Genomic DNA, 15,613 nt, shown 5'->3' on the forward strand with positions numbered 1-15,613 from the left:
GGTTGAGAATGAAAAAGGGAAACTGACAGCACGGTATATCTATCCAGTCAATTTTTATATCACAATCAGTGTATACTTACCATCCACGCTGATTGTGATCCAGCATGTCTCTCCAGTCCTCTGGCTGCGGACTCTTCCAGAAAGCTGACCTCCGACTCTTTCAGAATAATTAACAACTGGAGGCGGGCCTGAAGAGACATGCCTAATCACAAGCAGCACGGATGGTAAGTATACACTGCTTGTGATCTTATCCATCCACGACTACACGAACGATACAAGGATAATTTGTGCAGCCTGACAGCTCAATTTGTCATGCTATATAAAGGCACTGGAAATGAGTTCCGATCTCACTGTGACTCCCGTGTCCGACAAATCTTTTAGTCTAAAAAGACCTTAACAATAGATGCAGAGTCTAAAAGAAGTATTCCACTGATGAAGACAGTCCCTCTGACTAGACATAACGTTACAGACTTTTTAAAATTCCGATTAGATGTTTACCATTAGTATTGTGTATAGGGGGTATATGTGGCCCTTTCTTACTCCTCTGTTGGAAAAGTTAACCCCTTCACCTTGTGCTCTTTTGCTTGCTTAGTTCACAGACAGGTAAAGGTTGGCAGGATCCTTCTGGTAAAGAGGAATAAAGTATAGGCTGGGGGAAATGTCTTTATTCAGAGAGGACTTGTGACAGACCACATCATATAGCACCTTTATGTGCCTCCTCTCTGAGAGATTTTGGGGCATATATATCATTTGGGCAATAATTTTTGCACCAGCGCACTTTTCACGGGCTGCTCAAAACACTTCGGACCATGCACAAAAATTATCAATAGGAGCACGGTCCTTGATAAATCTTGTGCAATTTTTGTGCTTTTTTTTGGCTAACAGCTTGGGGAAAAAATTACGCCAGAGTCGGAGTGGAGTACTGCTGCACATTTTTTTAGCGTTGAATAAAATATCACACACGATAAATATGACTAAAAATGTAACTAACTTAAAACCATGCCCCTTCCGAGAGAACGTTTTTAAAATGGCTCAGCTGGCATAAACTTCTCAAAAATAACACAAACATAAATGATACATAGAATTTTACACATTGTGCAATATTTTATTTGCATCAGGTCCCTTTGCGCCAGAGGGATGGGGAGGGGGGAGAATTGGGGGTACGGCCGCACACAGTAAGGGGCATAGCTACTGCATGCACCACTGTTAAAATTTTCTGCTGAAAAAATGTCACTGAAATCTAAGCCTGCTCTGAGCTGGTGTAAGTTTCACTTTGTACGTATGGAGGGGCTCCGGTGCGCACAGGAATTATGTACAGACATTGTGCCCCTACATAAATCCTCAGCACTGCGGGGGCATTTTTAACCCCCTCCCGTCGCTGCACTGTAAATTAACATCGCTGCAGTCTATGCCTGATGCTGCAGCAATGTTAATTTACGATCAAGGAAAACACCGGCGCATAAACTGCACCTGTGTCATCCTCGGCCTGTCCCGGCTATCAGTGATAGCCGTGCAGCAGCTGCAACTCTCAGCACTGGAGCCGTGCTCCGGTGCTGAGAGTTAACCCTATAAGTACTGCGGTCAGCACGACCACAGAATCTATAGGGCTCCAGACAGAGAATTCTCCCTCTACAGAGGGAGAATTCTCTGTCCGGTGTCCATCGGGGCTCTGCGAAGTGATTTCTAGAGCCCCGATGGTAGCCATGGGCTGAGGCTTCCGATTTCCTGGCTACAGAGGCCAACGGGAAGGAGGGAAGGCAGGGTGCGTGCCGGGCGCGTGGCCTTGCACTCTGCCCCCTTTCCTCTCTCCCCTGGCGTTGTCACAAGATTGAGAGAGACAGGAGAGGGGGCAGACATAGAGACATCAGCTTATGGGATCATTATGATCCCATAAGCTGATGTCCAAAAAGGACCTGGGCATTGATGCATCAATGACCCCAGGTCGTGAAAGGGTTAAGCCGTCGCAAAAATAGACGGACTTAATAAATGTTCCTCTATATCTTCATATTAGAGTATTGTGAACCTTCCATGGGTACATACATATCTATAGTCACTATGTTCACATTTACAACAATGTCATGTTATTGAATCATAGTAGAACCAATGTGAAATCCCTATTTTTCCAACTATTCATGAAACACAAAATATGCTGCATATATACAAGTTAAATTGCCCTAAAACAGAGACTAAGCCATCTTCATTTATTTAGGAGGTCTAGTTTATAACCCTAGATCCAAGAAGCAGACAATTTGCTGATGTGTCAGTGTGACACATAGAAGATGATGGCTTATCCTGACACTATTACCGCCCCCCCACTGACAACTAGGACGGTTTTCCATTCCAGGCAAATTTAATAAATCACATGATTATCAGATCATGTATCACTGCAGTCGAGCGGGACGTGATGAGAAGGGTTTATCATCACTGACTGTCATTTTATTATGGTAAGAGAACCATTTCCCCCTTTATAGGTACTGTATTACCTAAGTAGTGCACAATAAATACATTTTCTCAGGAAGCGAGCTATTCTGCACTCCACAGAGTACATGGTTAAATCACACGGAAAAATAATAAATATGAAACCCTGGTAAAGAAAAAAAAAATCCTAGAAAAAGAGGGTGAGCTTAAAGCGGTTTGTCGAAGAAACAGACTTATACCCCATCTGCAGGATGAAGCTCCGATTCATGTGGGACTGAACCCCCATCAATCATGAGAGTGGGGTTCAACCAATTGAATGCTGTGACAGGCTTACACATGCAATGCTGCTGTATGCAACTCTTTAGGCCACAAAAAAATGGGGGTCCTATGTCTACCCTGGTTGAATGGTGAGACAGCCAGACATGCAGCTGCCCTGCATTGGATTGGCAACACGCTAGTCCGCTAATCCATTCAACAAGAAGGTACAGCTACTTGTGAACAGTTAGGACCCCAACATTCATTTAACCCCCCCCCCCCCCATCAGACACCCATACCCTATGGGCTTGTAAAATGCAAAAATAGAGAAAAAGGAAAAAGAAGTGGCTGCACATCACACCTATGGCTGACACTAATGCCTCTCGGCTACATTTAAAAACCAACACCAGAATGTTGGTATATAATTTGATCAAACCATATTGCCTCATGTACCACGTGCAGGTCTTCTAGCCCACATAAGTCCCTACACTAAAAACAACACTGTGCCAGTCAGCGACCATCTCTATTTTTGCATTTCCTATGGGCTTGTTATGGTAAAAAAAGGGCCTGACACTACCAGTATATAGACAATGATTCAGATTAACTTAAGACTGGTATAGTACATGTCCATCTTAATAAATTATAATATCATAGAAACGGTAAAGGGGTTGTTGGGGGGGGGGGGACAGTTTAAGTATGTGGAGGGAGGTTGTATATCCCTATCATTATTGACATTGTGGTTTCACCTGCATACAGGTATACTGGTATACTTCAGCTCCCTTCACATCTTAGGTGGCTTACTTAAATAAAAAATTAAAAAACACACACACAACTGAAAATGTTTGTAGATCATGAATAAAAGTCCTGTTAAAAACAACAAAGTACTGTAGGAGTCACCAGGGATTAGGCTCTAGCTGGGCTGCAATCTGAGAAGATGAGAAGCTTCTAGATGAATCTAGCAAATGTTCTGTTTCGCGCTAATCATATAATTGACCAGCATTGCGCTTGACAGTTCCCTTAAATATTTGTGTCTTCTTGAACTTTCCCCATTTGCCCATGTCCCTTTAAAGCTGAGCACCACTTGGCGCCTTAGATGAATCCTACCCTTGTCTGATATCTCGAATCTTGACATTTCCCAAAATATTTCTTTGATAATGTGTAGAATCTTAATTAGAAAGAAGTAAAAACCTAAATGTTGCTGGGAAATAAGAAGCACTTAACCCATTTAGAGAGATTTATCCCCTACTGTTTCTGCCATCTATTAAAACTTATGTAATTACTTAATTTTACCCATGTTTTAGTTCATGTGCCTGCTCTCATGATAGAACTGTCAATGGGGTGTTTTATCGTGAAGTTGCAGATTCAATGCAAAGTTACTCTAGGCCATTTAATCTTTTGTGGATCTGCTGCAGACTGAAATCTGCGCCATCAAATCTGCTGCAGATCCTGTAAGTGTAAACACACCCTAAAGGCGTTTTCCAAGCAAATTTTCCTTACCGTCTCCTCTTGTATCAAACCAATAAAAGAGCCCATACTTACCTCCATTGTTCTCCATTAAATCTTCTGGTCCTGGCTATGATGCCGTTCTGACAATTTCCAGTGACATTGTGCTCCCTTGTGCAGCTCTGTGATTGGCCACGTAGGGAGCAGGAAATCATCAGAACTAGAGTTCAGCTGGGATCAGATGATGTGACGGGGAGCAAGGGTGGTAAGTATTAACTTTCTTATTGGTTTAACGCAAGGGGAGACAGCAAAGAAAATTTTCAATTTGCCCAGAAAACATCCATAAATGTGTAGAACAACAAGAGAAAGGGTCTGTCCACACTGAGTAATAGTGGTGGAATTCCGTGCAGAGCCCCTGCCGCAAACTCCGCTCGGAACTCCGCTTGCCTCAGTGTGTCAATGCGATACCATGTAAATTCTTTGAGCGAAGAGCGGCAGTGCGCACAAGGCATCGCATTGACACACTGAGGCAGACGGGATTCCTCAGTGTGAACAGACCCTTAGAATTCCTACAGGATAATTGGTTTGCTGAACAACCAAGCTCATTGTCATTGAACAGTTTATTTTATAAACCATGATAGGTTCAATTAAGATAACCCTGTAGGCTTAAATTTAGTTGTATGAGAGGATATTGTGAAATCATGTTACATTGTGTCAAAAGACAAACCTGGATCTGCTGCATTAGTATATACAGTGACCCCTCAACATACAATATTAATTGGTTCCAGGACGACCATTGTATGTTGAAACCAATGTATGTTGAGACTAAAATTCTATGGCCCAGGTAAACAGCGGCACAGGACATGTAGTATCACACTATACTCAGAGAATCCCTACTAGACAGCCAACCAGTGCAGGCACCTCACTAATACTGGGGATTTACCAGTAAAATGGCCAGTTTCATTGGTTGATCATCTAGTTATTTACATGTGCCGCATATCCTGACTGTCCATAGCATTGTATGTTGAGTCTGGTCTCAAGTTATGATGGTCCAGAAAGGACCATTGTATGTTAAAAATATTGTATCTTAAGGCCATTGTAAGTTGAGGGATCACACTGTATTTATATGCAAATCTCAAAAAGTTTGGACATCTCTATTTGACCCAAAAGATGCTCATGACTGTAGCTTTGTTTAGATTCTTGTTGCACTAGCCTCGAGGGTCACATCTGGCATCAGTATCGGGACATTTTGAGTAATTTCTGCCAGGAGCTTCTCTTCCTTGCTTGATAACATAGTAAATAGCAGGTAGCACATAAATAATGGACATAAGTTCAAGTCTAAGCAAATGAAATTTCTGTTTTCTAGCCGTTGAACTGGCAGACAGGAAACTGTCAGTGGAGGAAGAAGAAGCCAGGAGAATTGCAGAGATGGGAAAACCAGTATTGGGGGAGCACCCAAAACTTGAAGTGGTCATTGAAGAGTCTTATGAGTTCAAAGTGAGTGCATTCACATAATATGCTGTAATATGAAGATCTGTGTAAAATCTAGAAAATTCAACATAGTAATAATTGCTGCATAATATTCAGTATATGCAGACTGAGGAAAAATTTTGTCTTATTTTAGTTAACCAATTGCTTTCTGTGTCGCTTTGCTGGTAGAGTACAGTGGACAAGCTTATTAAGAAGACAAACCTGGCCCTGGTGGTAGGAACCCATTCCTGGAGGGATCAATTCATGGAAGCAATTACAGTCAGTGCAGGTAAGAGGCATTGCCCCAGGAGCACCAACGATTTCAGATTCACTTTAAAAGCACTTTTCAGCATTTAATTGAATATATTTTCTTAAATTCTATAGATCTATTATTACGTCTATAGCGCATTGTTTTAAAGATCTTTATTTTACCACAGATAAAATATATTTCACAGTAACTTTTTTTTATCTACAGCTGCTGCTAAGCAGATCCTTGTGCTTCCATGGTAACAGACAACAAACCTCATGTAGTCTGATCCTATAATGTTACTCCCTTATTTTTACTGTACTAAATGTATGTTAACAGTAAGCAGAGGGCAGTGGGCAGGGAATAAGAAAACAGGGTAAGGGCCCTATTACACCAAACTATTATCGGACGTACTTGGCTGTTCCAACCATTAATACTTTGGTGTAATAGGTCATGTTAAATGGCAATGATCAGCCGACATGCACAACATCGGCTGATCATTGTCTTTTAACATGCTCTATTAAAGCAATAACTACAGTGACAGTCTGCTGCCCGTCGCTCCATGCAACAAGAGCGATGGCATCAGACTGTCACTCTCTTCAATGGGCCACCTGGACAGCCCCCCAAAAGTTATACAAATCACCAATATACACTTATTATGGGAAATGCTTATAAAGTGCTTTTTTTCCTGCACTTACTACTGCATCAAGACTCCACTTCGTGGGTAACATGGTGATGTCACTTCTGGATAACATGGTGATGTCACTTCCTGGATATAATGGTGATGTCAAGCCTCGACTCTCAGAGCTGTGCGGGCTGGGGCTGCTGGAGAGGATGATGGCAGGGGGACACTGAGGGACACAGGGCACTGGAGGGACACTGAGCATCCCTCTGCCATCATCCTCTCCAGCAGCCACAGCCGGCACAGCTCTGGGAGTCAGGTCGTGACATCACCATTTTATCCAGGAAGTGAAGCCTTGATGCAGTAGTAAGTGCAGGGGAAAAAGGACTTTATAAGCATTTCCCGTAATAAGTGTATATTGGTGATTTGTATAACTTTTGGGGGGCAATACAATACTTTAATAAAAAATTTTGTCAGACTTCTCCTTTAAGTGTCGTACTAAATTTGTGCTTACAATCTCCATTCTTGTGCTGAACTGACTGGTGCCCAAATTGGTAAAGCTTTGGGAACCCATTCAAAGATTGAAGATTTCGGAATACAATACCTCTCTGCTAAAACCCAGACTGCTCAGATTAGTCTATGCCTCGAGCTGAGATCACAGTATATTTATATGCATGCCTACCCAGGTACCAATATCTACCATACATTGTTGAAGAAGGTATACCAGTACATTTTCCATATTCCATTTTTGTGACAGTTAGAAAAAAATATGCATCAGTTTTTTGCAAAAACGGATGAAAAAAACAGATTGCAAAAATGTAGTGTGAACCCAGCCTACTCCCGCATTGCCACTTTTATACTCAGATTAATACTGGGTTCATACTACATTTTGCAATCCGTTTTTGCAAAAAAAAAAAAAAACTGATGCATTTGTGTGCATCCGTTTTTAACAGTTTTTCCATTGACTTCCATTATAAAAATGTATTGTAACGTACACAAAAATAAGGTCAGCTATGTTTTCGTGTACAATGAAAAAAACGGATGCGTTTTGATACTTTTTTTTTTATACTGGAAGTCAACAGACAACAGACACACCAATGCATCCGTTTTCTTTTTACCCGTTTTTTGCAAAAACTGATAAAAAAAGAAAAGAAAAAAAATTGCAAAAACGAAGTGTTTACCGAGCCTTAAAAATCTCTCGTGCTAACTACAGAGCCATCAAGGCATCTGTGCATTATAGAGTCCATAGTTTTCCCTGATTTACCCTGAAAACCCCTATTTGAAGCTCTAGTCACAGCTATCCTCGCTTGAACCTTTTAGCATCAGTTTCCTCCTTTGCAATTTGCAAAAAATTAAACTCTTTAAATCAGTAATTGCCATGAAAAAAAAGGAACAAAGGATTAGGCCCATTATAAGGTGTAATTGTGCATTGCAGTACTGAAAGTGTGACTACCCGAGAGCTGCAAAGTCTGTAAGAGCCTGGCTACTTCTGTCAGCGGCTGCTGAGGGGCCACACTGAGCGCCATACAAGCTAAATTGCCGGAGTACTGAAATAGTCTGGAAGCGGAGGGCAGCAAGCATGACTATCTGATTTTGCTAAGAAGAAGTAGGGGAAGACAATATTTTAATTAGCGGGCGGACTTAACAATGCGAACAGCAGAGTTGGGATTACCTGGCATTTACCTCCTCATGTCTATAGACAGAGCGATTGATAATATAACGTTAATTGAAATTCAAAGCAGAACATGCAATTTTAACTAATCTGTTCTTTTAATGTATTTGAACTTTTTAAAGAAAAAAAAAAAATCTGCCTTTTTGGTTATTCATGGAAAACTTTTACCTACGGATTTGTTTGAGGTGACCTTTTTAATAAAAAGAAAAAAGGACATCTCAGTAAAGAGCACATTCCCAGTATGAACAATATTTGTTATACAACTGTGTATCTAGAGATGTCAGAATTCCTAGGGGGTAGGGATGGAGTTGTATAGACCCTTACTAGCTCCTCATTCACTAGACACATCTTCATCCCCCTGTGAAGTTTCCATCAGTGGTAGTTGATCGGAGAGTATACTTTGCAGTGGGTAATGCAGTCTGAGGAGAAAACATTATATAATATTTACTTAAAAAAATTATACACAACCCATTTAATTCTTCCCTACAGACTTCTCTATATATAGCCTTAGTGATCTGTCCTCCAAGGTTTCTCTACCTTCTGTCCTCAATCTGAGCTGATATGTAACCCTCTCCGTATTCCTGCTGCAATCTCTAACACAGAGAGCAGAAAGTCCTTATAACTGATTTATTTTATCTTTTTCTTTGAAACAGCTAAATGGTAGGAAATTTCTTATGAAAACTGTTTAGAAAATAGGTTAATTTTAAATTCAGGAAACCATGAAATTAATTACTCCTTTTGAAGGTGTTTATAACTTTTTTATTGGTATTTCCCTCTGAGCTTGTCTTCTCCTAGCGGTTGGCAGCCCCATAGACAATTGGTGTGCCAGCTGCTGTGGAATCAGCATTTGGCATGTTAAAGTGATAGCACCATTGCAAAATTCAATAGTTTTACCACAATGCTTTTGTACCCAGCAAACTATTAGTCTCACTTAGAGATGAGCGAACCTGGAGCATGCTCGAGTCGATCCGAACCAGAACTTTCGGCATTTGATTAGCGGTGGCTGCTGAACTCGGATAAAGCCCTAAGGCTATGTGGAAATCATGGAAATAGTCATAGTGATGTACTGCTGGATATAGATATAGTGTATGTACTGCTAGCAAGCAAGTACCTTCACATAATTTATAGGCAGGGTGCTGTCAAGTGTTATTATGCCACTGCCCCTTTAGTAGGCCCCCTTTAGTAGATGGCCCCCTGTGTAGTCCACCTTTTATAGATGGCCCCTTGGATAAAGCCCTAAGGCTATGTGGAAATCATGGATATAGTCATTGGCTATATCCATGTTTTCCAGACAACCTTAGATCTAGGGATCACATTGGGTCTCAGGATTGAGACCTGATGCAATCCAATAAAAAATAAGATAAGAAAAAGAGACTTGATGCGATCTGATGCTATACTGTGTAGAACTCAAACACTAATCTTCCAATATCTTCAACTTGATAACCTTGTTTTCTTGTCATAAATATAGCTGGAGATGAAGATGAGGATGAGTCCGGAGAGGAGAGGCTGCCATCTTGTTTTGACTACGTCATGCACTTTCTGACTGTGTTCTGGAAAGTACTTTTTGCGTGTGTCCCCCCTACGGAATATCTAAATGGATGGGCGTGCTTTCTTGTATCAATAATCATCATTGGCATCCTCACTGCCATCATCGGGGACCTTGCTTCTCATTTTGGCTGTACCATCGGCTTGAAGGATTCTGTAACTGCTGTGGTATTTGTGGCCTTTGGCACATCGGTGCCTGGTAAGTGAGACGCGATTTGGAGGAAATATTGCTGCTGCTTAATCTGATCCAGTACATTCATTTTGTTAAGTCAACAAAGGTCATGACTATACCTGAGAAGGACTGATACAGTTATATGGCATGAGCATGGCTAGAGACTTACAGATATAGGGTATCAGTTTCAAATTGCATAAGATTTGCCAATGCAAAAAAAAAAAAATAAATTATAAGAAATTACGTTTTAGTATCTGGCGCTAACTGGTTAAAAAAAATAATAATAAAATAAATCTAGGTGACACATTTCTTCTGATATAATGTAGTGTATATAGATTTGAGATATGCTGACATCTAGTGGCCAAAAATGCAATTCTACCAACTGGTTAAAATAAACTAACTTGTTTTACAGCCTACAGTAAATCTGAATATAATAACCTAATTGTTAAAATGTAAAAAGGGGTTTTCTGGTAGTGTTTGCACACAGTATACAGGTTGGAAAATAAAATTATATATATCCACACATATATACTGTACACTGACCCCTGAATTTGCTGCCGCCCTGGTGTTTCCCACCAGAAGTGCTGCAATGTTGTATGCTTTGTGCGTGTAATGCTTCAGCCAATCACTTGCTTTAGTGATCTCTTCCTACAGTCTGTGACTACTGAGACCAGTAATTGGTTGCAACATCCCTTGCACAGTGTACATCATTGCAGCACTTCTAACAGTGGACGTAAGAGCTGCAGCAGTAGTCCACTAACATTGAGCTAAATGAGGAGGTGGGATTATTAGGGTATGTTCACGCTGAGGAATAGGCGAGTATTCAGCGAGGAATTGAAGTATTCAGCTTGAAATTCCAAGCCTATTTATTTATTTGGCAAAATAGGAACAGAATTTAGTGGAAATTCAAGCCCATTGACTTCTATAGGATTCCTCTAGTGGAATCCACCCAAAGAATTGACATGTCAATTCTTCAGGGGGAAAGTGGATCTGCGGCTAAATTTTCGGAAACCCTTTGAAAATCAATGGGACAATGCTAAGTTTATATTTTACAGGTGAATTTGAAGTGGAATCCGCTGCAAATTTGCAGCAGTTTCCTCCACTGATTCCGCGTGTATTCCTCAGTGTGAACATACCCTTAGGGAAGAGTGATACCTCTGGTCATCTCCAGGCTTCTGAACAGACTGACCCGGTGAAGCTGAGCACAGCTAAAAGATGCAGAAAAAGAACAGCATTCGGACATGCACTGCAGCCCCTTTATTTTCTATCGATATATTCTATAGCTGTATATCATGAGAAAACCACTTTAAATGTAAATGGCGTTACACTCATAACTAATCTTTATGACCGTGTCACGGTCCTTTCTTTCCTTGTCTGCAGCATAAGACTGTACCCAGCCTCCTTTCACCCCCTGCCTGAGCGGCTTTCAATTCAGCTTCCATTCGGTGAACAGAATGCAGTTCAGCTGGAAGTTCAGAAATAATCACAAGGACTGTTCACAGCTTGGTGCAACTCGCAGCTAATGTACTGTAGAGTATTGACACCAAAATACCGGGCGTATGATTCCCAAAATAAACTTTAAGGAAAATGTCTTGTGTATCTTATAGAAGAGGCAAACCTATCGTAAAATTCCAACTATAGGGCTGATGGGGTATCCAGGGAGAGGAGGTCACAGGTGAAATAGCAACTCGCCCAAAGCACCTTCTCTCCATTTCATTTGGAGGGTACCTGAACAGATGTTGGATGGCTGTTGCACAGGTTTAGCCCACTCTTGTTATGCAGTAAAACGTGTAACTTATTTAATCCACGAATAAAATTTTACAAGCCAATTAAAACACCCTCCAACGCATTTCAAGACTGTTAGTCATGACTCAAAGTGACGTTCACATTCAGAATGCGTTGTACTGCGTTCTAACCTGTATATATGGGGCGTTCATGTAGAGGCAGAGCTACTGAACGCGCCAGCACCGGATCATTGAGTGCCTCCCTGTCCTGTGACCAGCCCCTTTAAGTTTTAACCAGTGCTAGCATATTTTTTACATCTTGCTGCCATATAACAAAACATAAAGACATTATATGCTTATCGCTCTGCCAGTGTTCCCTGCTGTCTCCAACTGTTACTTCCATCTCAGGAGTGACAGCCCGCTCAGCCAATCACTGGCCGCAGCGCTTCCCCATCCCCATCAGTGATTGGCTAAGTGGGCTGTCACTCCTGAAACTGTCTCTCCTCGGAAGTAACGGTAGCTACAGACATCGGGACACTGGGGGACCACGGAGAGAGAAGCATAACATGTTTATTAGGTTTAGAGATGAGCGAACCGGGTTCGAGTTTGAGTCAATCCGAACCCGAACGATCGGCATTTGATTAGCTGGGGCTGCTGAACTTGGATGAAGCTCTAAGGTTGTCTGGAAAACATGGATACAGCCAATGACTATATCCATGATTTCCACATAGCCTTAGGGCTTTATCCAACTTCAGCAGCCACCGCTAATCAAATGCCGAACGTTCGGGTTCAGATGGACTCGAGCATGCTCAAGGTTCGCTTATCCCTAAATAGGTTTTCTTATATGGCAGCAAGATGTAAAAAATATGCGAGCGAAGGATAACCCCTTTAATTATGTAATTTATGTGATCTTCTAAGGCCAGGGTTCCACATAGGCATTGGAAAACCAGTCTCCATATTTCCTTCCAATAGCTGCATAATGCTGTGTATTATTAAGAGAAAAATGGAGACACTCCCAGTGCATATGTGGAAACCCAGCCTAAAGCTTGGGGACTACCATTTCCTAGTTACAGATTACTTAAACACTGAATATTTCCGTAGATAGCTTTGTGTACAGAACTAATACAGAACAGGAGAACCTGGAATGCAGTACCCTTATTTATCCGTGTATTATTTTTTTTCTAGATACATTTGCAAGCAAAGTGGCTGCTACACAGGACGTGTATGCAGATGCTTCAATTGGCAATGTGACCGGGAGCAATGCTGTTAATGTATTCCTCGGGATTGGCTTAGCGTGGTCTGTGGCTGCCATCTACTGGGCTTCCCAGGGACAAGAATTCCATGTGCAAGCTGGCACCTTAGCCTTCTCAGTAACCCTCTTTACCATCTTTGCATTTGTCTGCATCAGCGTCTTGCTGTATAGGAGGCGGCCTAGTATAGGTGGGGAACTGGGTGGCCCAAAGGGCTGCAGACTTGCTACAACTTTGCTCTTTGTAACCTTATGGCTACTATACATCTTATTTGCTACTCTGGAAGCCTACTGTTATATCAAAGGATTCTAAATCTAAGCCAAGTGACGCCTGCAACAAAGCCACCGCCCTCATCTGTCGGCAGTCTCCTTGAGGAGAACCTCCACTGCAGAAGGGATACCAGCCAATCGAATTGCATCTCTGCCACTGCCGGAGATGAATGATCTCACAATCCAAAGGACCTTCTGACTTGTACCAATGGTTGACGTGCATTAAGACAAACAGCGGTACTCTGAATTTCTGAGAACCCGTTCACGAGTCAAAAAAAGAAAACGCTTTCTAGCCAATAAATACTGGAACAGGACAGTGGATACACTTTAAATACTGGTCACTTTTTAATAACAATAGCAAAAAGGAAGCTATATGTGCCACCCAGGGTACCAGGCAACATCACACTTTGACCAATGGCGTAATAACCCAATGGTTACAACCAGCAAGAATTTCCTTATTACTGGTTTTAGTTGAATCTTTTCTTTTATTGGGTTTTTTGTTTGTCGCTTTAAAAAAAACCTTTGTATTTATTTCATATTTATACTCAGCCATTGAAACCGATCTCAATAATCACAATTTGGAAACTGATTTTTTCGTTTCATCTCAATGCAAACTGGAAAAAAAAACCGCAACTGGGGAAGCCAAGGAACAACGAAGAAGCCGTCAGTGTATCTATGTGCACACTGGGATTTCCGAGTTTACATGAGCCCTTGGAGAGAGGAAGAATAGTGGTCACCTTACGAAAGCTTGTAAACCTTTGTATATACTTAGCTGTATCACGTTACTGGTGTGGTTTGATATTGGCAGTCGGTTTATTACCCGATGTCTATGGGATGACCCATACCCGTCCCTCCATACCCATGTCCTACTAGGTTATTCAGGATCGGCTACAGAGAACAGGCCACCTTCCCTTGCACAGGGACATAAGATTTAGCTGTGCTTGGTCTCTCACACTTTGTTACCTACCTGTCCTATTTAACTGTATATATTTATCCCAATATATTGTATTACTGTTCCTTTAGAAGACTAAAAATTCTATTTATTTTTGTATACAGCACCTTTAGCGTTGGCCGACTCGAGATGAAGATGCCAGTTTTTCCATCCGTCATTTTCAGCATCACCTTCAATTTCATTATTCGCAAAAAGGAATTTTACAGGGAAATATATTTTTTATCTAATTTATGTGGATCCTTATTTCTTCTATACAAAGCTTTATCGGGATTCTTTAGCAGTTTCCCCTCTCCCATTAATAATTACTGGAGGTTGTAATGCTAATATGGATTAAAGGAAGAGTTGTCAATTATTTGGGACTTCTAGAAGATTTCATTGAAGACGCTAGTAAGGAAGACAGATATTTATTTATATATATATATATATATATATATATATATATATATATATATATATATACGCACACATACTCTCAGGCTGTGTTCACACACATGCAGTAACACAATGAAGACGCAACGGGAATCATTTAGTTGCAGTAATTGATCATTTCATTGCCGTCCAGCCACGCTTTATTGCGTTAATGCAACGAAACTCCAATGTCTGTGGACATACCCTGCAAAATAGGCATTGTATGAATAAAGATTAGTATCATATCAGCCCACCCATGAAACAGCCACAAATCTGGACAAATGCAAAGGTCAAAGGATCACACAAAAATAAAGAATACAGTCCAATTGATCTGGGAAGCCAAGTATTAGACAACAGTACTACCCATTATAATAACATACTGATATTAAAGAGATAGAGGGATGTTCGAACTTGGCGGACCTATATATATGATGATCTGAAACTTTTAGAACTATACCAATACATGGAATACAGATTTGTCCAGAACACTTGACATTTTTATATAAAAATTAAATATATATATTTATATACAGTATATGCATATATATGTAAATGAGTATATGAGCAGAGAGTAAGAGGTATAAGAGCAGTACGACAGTGTACAAAAATCTTACAAATTACAATATATTGGGGGGGGGAAATTAGTATAACTTATAACGTAATTTATTGATTGAAATCTCTGATGTTCCCATGCTAAAGAGTCCAGGCCATTGAGAGGACTCCTTAGCCCAGAATAATCATGGATTTCAATCAACATGTTACAAGTTATACAGAATCTTTTTCCACAAAGATATATATCCATCTGCTCAAGTCTTCTTGCTCCATAAGATGATGGCGATAGATTAAATAGTGTTGTCATAGTGACAAGTCCCTTTAAGATATGAAAGCTGAGCTGTGATTGGTTACTATGGGCAAGCCAGACAATTTTGCTTTCAGGGATAATTGATGATTCGGGATTAATAAATTTGGGCCATTGAACCCCATCCACACTAGAGCAGAAATGTTTACACAACCCGCTTACTGACTAGTCAGTCTGATTTGGTTGAAACTCAAATTACAGTTTAGGGCCACGACCACTCAACATCTTTTTATGGACGTTTGACGGCTGTTTTTTTTTTTTGGAAGGCCATCATTTTGTGCCAAAATAACGGACGTTTTTTCAAAAC

The 15,613-nt window shown here is 40.8% G+C and overlaps 1 protein-coding gene across 4 annotated transcripts in view; it reads left to right on the forward strand.

Moving 5' to 3' along the window:
- Positions 1 to 14,063, forward strand: part of SLC8A3 (solute carrier family 8 member A3) — a 223,232-nt gene extending 209,169 nt beyond the window's left edge. For all 4 annotated transcript variants that reach the window (XM_069950047.1, XM_069950046.1, XM_069950048.1 and 1 more), the window contains 4 exons: positions 5,483 to 5,613; positions 5,776 to 5,875; positions 9,596 to 9,871; positions 12,754 to 14,063. In XM_069950047.1, the coding sequence (XP_069806148.1) occupies positions 5,483 to 5,613; positions 5,776 to 5,875; positions 9,596 to 9,871; positions 12,754 to 13,130 (884 nt within the window). In that variant the 3' untranslated portion in view covers positions 13,131 to 14,063. The remainder of the gene's footprint in view (positions 1 to 5,482; positions 5,614 to 5,775; positions 5,876 to 9,595; positions 9,872 to 12,753) is intronic.
- The last annotated feature ends 1,550 nt before the right edge of the window (positions 14,064 to 15,613 follow it).

Source organism: Dendropsophus ebraccatus, chromosome 13, assembly GCF_027789765.1.
Source record: "Dendropsophus ebraccatus isolate aDenEbr1 chromosome 13, aDenEbr1.pat, whole genome shotgun sequence".
Taxonomy (NCBI): Eukaryota; Metazoa; Chordata; class Amphibia; order Anura; family Hylidae; genus Dendropsophus; species Dendropsophus ebraccatus.